General features: G+C 43.2%; 1 protein-coding gene across 1 annotated transcript; it reads right to left on the bottom strand.

Moving 5' to 3' along the window:
* Window positions 1-1,042: 1,042 nt before the first annotated feature.
* LOC142150221 (E3 ubiquitin/ISG15 ligase TRIM25-like) lies at window positions 1,043-2,977 on the bottom strand. The gene has a single exon (XM_075205428.1). The coding sequence runs from the start codon at window positions 2,973-2,975 to the stop codon at window positions 1,389-1,391; it is 1,587 nt and encodes a 528-aa protein (XP_075061529.1). The 5' UTR covers window positions 2,976-2,977; the 3' UTR covers window positions 1,043-1,388.
* Between the last annotated feature and the right edge of the window lie 295 nt (window positions 2,978-3,272).

Raw genomic sequence — 3,272 nt, 5'->3', positions numbered from 1 at the left:
TTTTGTCCAGGAGACTGAAATGAGAATCCTCTTCATTTAAGAACCTTAATGAATCAGGCCCCTAGTTATCATTTATTTAGTACATTCTACAAAATGACAGCTAGAATCTGATTGGTTGCTATAGGCAACATCTCCACTTTTTCAAACCCGCAGTTTAGTAAATATACCCATACTTGCCAACTCTCCCGGATTGTCCGGGAGACTCCCGCATTTTGCGAGAGTCTCCCGGACGAGTGTGGCAATCTCCCTGATAGGAAGGGGGAAAAATTTAGTTTAAACGCCGCGATTCACCCGGAATCGCGGCGTTTAGCCCCGCCCCCACTGTAAAATGACGCGATTTGCGTCATTCCGTCACGGGGGGCCGAAATGACGCGATTTCGCAGCCCCGCCCCCTACACGCCCACGTCCCAGCCGGCATCTCCCGGAAAAAGAAAAAAAAATGTTGGCAAGTATGAATATACCCCATAGTCTCACTTCCAGTGAGTCACATTGTATCACAATGTCTGGGGGAGGCTGTCCTGTGCCCTATTTTGTTTCAGTAGATATGCTGCCCTAGGAATTAGTTGTGAAGGATAATAATATGTTAAACAGATAATAACATATTAAACTGTGCCACTGTAAATTCACTTACATTGGAAATTGTTGTAGGGACAAATCTTAATCAAAGGTTTTTCGTTCTTAATTGATTTTCCATGATTTCAATACAATCATATAGATTTGCTATGTTATCTCCATGCTTAATTATTGTTTTCATGTCTGTAAAATGGGATCTATATTTATCAGGAAATTTCAGCATTTAGTATATTTTGAACATAATCTAATACAGTCATTAATTCTGTTCTCATTGCAGATATCGTAAGCAGAGTCTCTGATAATGAAGGTGCGGATGAAGCATTTGGATACTCCATGTCAGAATCACAATTTACACTGTTATTAATACTAATGCAGATAAAATTGTAATAGTAATTTTTATTATTATTATTATTATTATTATTATTATTGTACAGTGGGATTCTGAGAAATAAAACACATCAAACACCAATTTACAAGTTGACACACTGGCTGACAGAAGGTAATTACAGCCAATCACAGGTATGGGAATGCAACCCAATGCCTAGAGCAGGGCTGGTCAACCTGTGGCTCTCCAGGTGTTGTGAAACTGCAAGTCCCAGCATTCCCTGTCAGCTATAGGCTACCTGTTTACTAGCAAAGCATGCTGGGGTGTGTAGTTTCACAACACTTGGAGAGCCACAGGTTGGCCAGGCCTGGCCTTAGCAAAACAGGAGGAGCTCAGTTGTAGCTCCATCCACTGCTTAATACTATCGACGGATCCACCAATCAGATTCCCCTCCCTCTGATATTACCAGTCTGTGAGTGAATTTCTTACATTATGGTAATTTCTCCCAGCTCCGGACTCTCCCAGATATCTTTATACAACCTTCCCGTACACATAATGCAGCATTAAGGGGCTCAGTGAAGGTGGCAGCAGTGACGGTGTGTAAGTGTCTGATCGGGTCACACAGAGCATAGAAGGACAGCTGTCCAGCCTCATAATCCAGATATATCCTGAATTTTGCACAAGGAATATTGTCAGGTAACTGGATCACTTTACTGTCATGTATTACTGAATACTGATTATTAGAATACCTCAAACACCAGGACTTGTTATTACCTCCAATTGCTGACAAATCTCCTCTCCTGTCTATACTGGGATAACACATCCCTACCATGCATCTCCCTGATTTACTGATCTCCACCTCCCAGTAATGTCGCCCTAAGGAGAATGCCCTGGTGCTTATTACCTGATTGTACTGAAATCTGTCTGGTGTTTCTGGATATTTCTGGTTTATATCTGACCAGGATGCAGTTTTCATGTCACCTGATATATGTATATTATTACCAGCTGTGTTTACATCCAGTAATATGTCTGTAGATTCTGGCACATAAATTCCCATATTTATGCCTATTGTTACATCAGATAATGTATGTAATGTCTCTGAGATGAGACCCACATCCAGATCTCCTACAGGATAGACCTGGTCATCATGTCTCTCTCGGTCCTCAGTATTACACAAGTCATCTGTGTTTGGTTCCTGTAAGAGAGTCACTGGATCAGACATGTTACACAGCTCCTCAATGTGACGCATCTTCCTGGACAGCTCGTCCTTCTTTATTTCCAACTGCTGGATCAGATCCAAGACTGAGAATGAAATGCTCTTTTCCTGCCTGGAGATCTCACTCAGGACTTTCTTTTCTAGCTCGTTCAGCTGTTGTCTGATGTCTTGAAACAGGGCAGTGACTCTCTTTGTTATACCAGCTGCTTTTTCCTGATCTTTTCTCCTGCGCGCCTGCAGACCCCTGACTATTTTCTCAGTCTCCTCTCTCTTTGTGGTCAGTTTCTGGAAAACATTTGTCAGTTTCTGCTTCTTCATCTGAGAGGCCTCGTCCAACATTTCCACCCGGTGTCCGCGGTGTTCTCCAGCCAAACCACAGGACACACAGATACAGACAGAGTCCTCAGTGCAGTAATACTCCAGGATCTTCTTATGGACGGAGCATTTTCTGTTCTCCAGGGAAGTGGTGGGATCAGATAAGACGTGTTCTGCTGACTTGCTGTGTACTCTCAGGTGATTATCACACAGAGAAGCCTCACAATGCAGACAGGATTTAGCAGCAGGTACAGGAGAGTGAATACAGTAAGTGCAGAGGATACCATTCTCCTCCTGATTTGGCTGAGTAGACAGAAATCTCTCCACTATGTTGCACAGAATTATACTCCTTATCAGTGCAGGACGCTCCTGACACTCTGCTCTGCATTCAGGACAGGTATAAACTCCAGACCCCTCCTGTGTATCCAGCACACGATCAATACAGACCCGGCAGAAGTTGTGTCCGCATCTCAGGTTTACAGGATCTGTATAAACGTTCAAGCAGAAGGAACATTCCAGCTCCTGTCTCAGATCAGCAGAAGCCATGACTGACAGCAGAAGAGAGAGATAAAAGTGAAGGACTCTAACACTCAGACACCAGTGGGTGTGTTTCACATTCCCCACACAGGGAGAGGCCGTGGCTCCTAGTAAGAGTATCTTTATTTATTTACAGGCCATACACATGGCAATACAGTGATTTCTCACATGTACTCAGATGCCCCCAGGACAAGTCAGCATAGTAAAAAATTATGTTTGGTGCCAAGTAACCAGGAGGTAAAGAAAGAGATAGTAACTGATGGGTTGAGTAATAGTTCATCAGGCAGTATACAAAGTACAACCAGT

The sequence above is a fragment of the Mixophyes fleayi genome, chromosome 4 (assembly GCF_038048845.1).
Source record: "Mixophyes fleayi isolate aMixFle1 chromosome 4, aMixFle1.hap1, whole genome shotgun sequence".
Taxonomy (NCBI): Eukaryota; Metazoa; Chordata; class Amphibia; order Anura; family Limnodynastidae; genus Mixophyes; species Mixophyes fleayi.
This window is presented reverse-complemented; position numbering and strand designations above follow the sequence as displayed.

What these genes read in the sequence shown, in the direction of transcription:
- LOC142150221 (XM_075205428.1), bottom strand. Translation starts at nt 2,975, where the DNA reads ATGGCTTCTGCTGATCTGAGACAGGAGCTGGAATGTTCCTTCTGCTTG.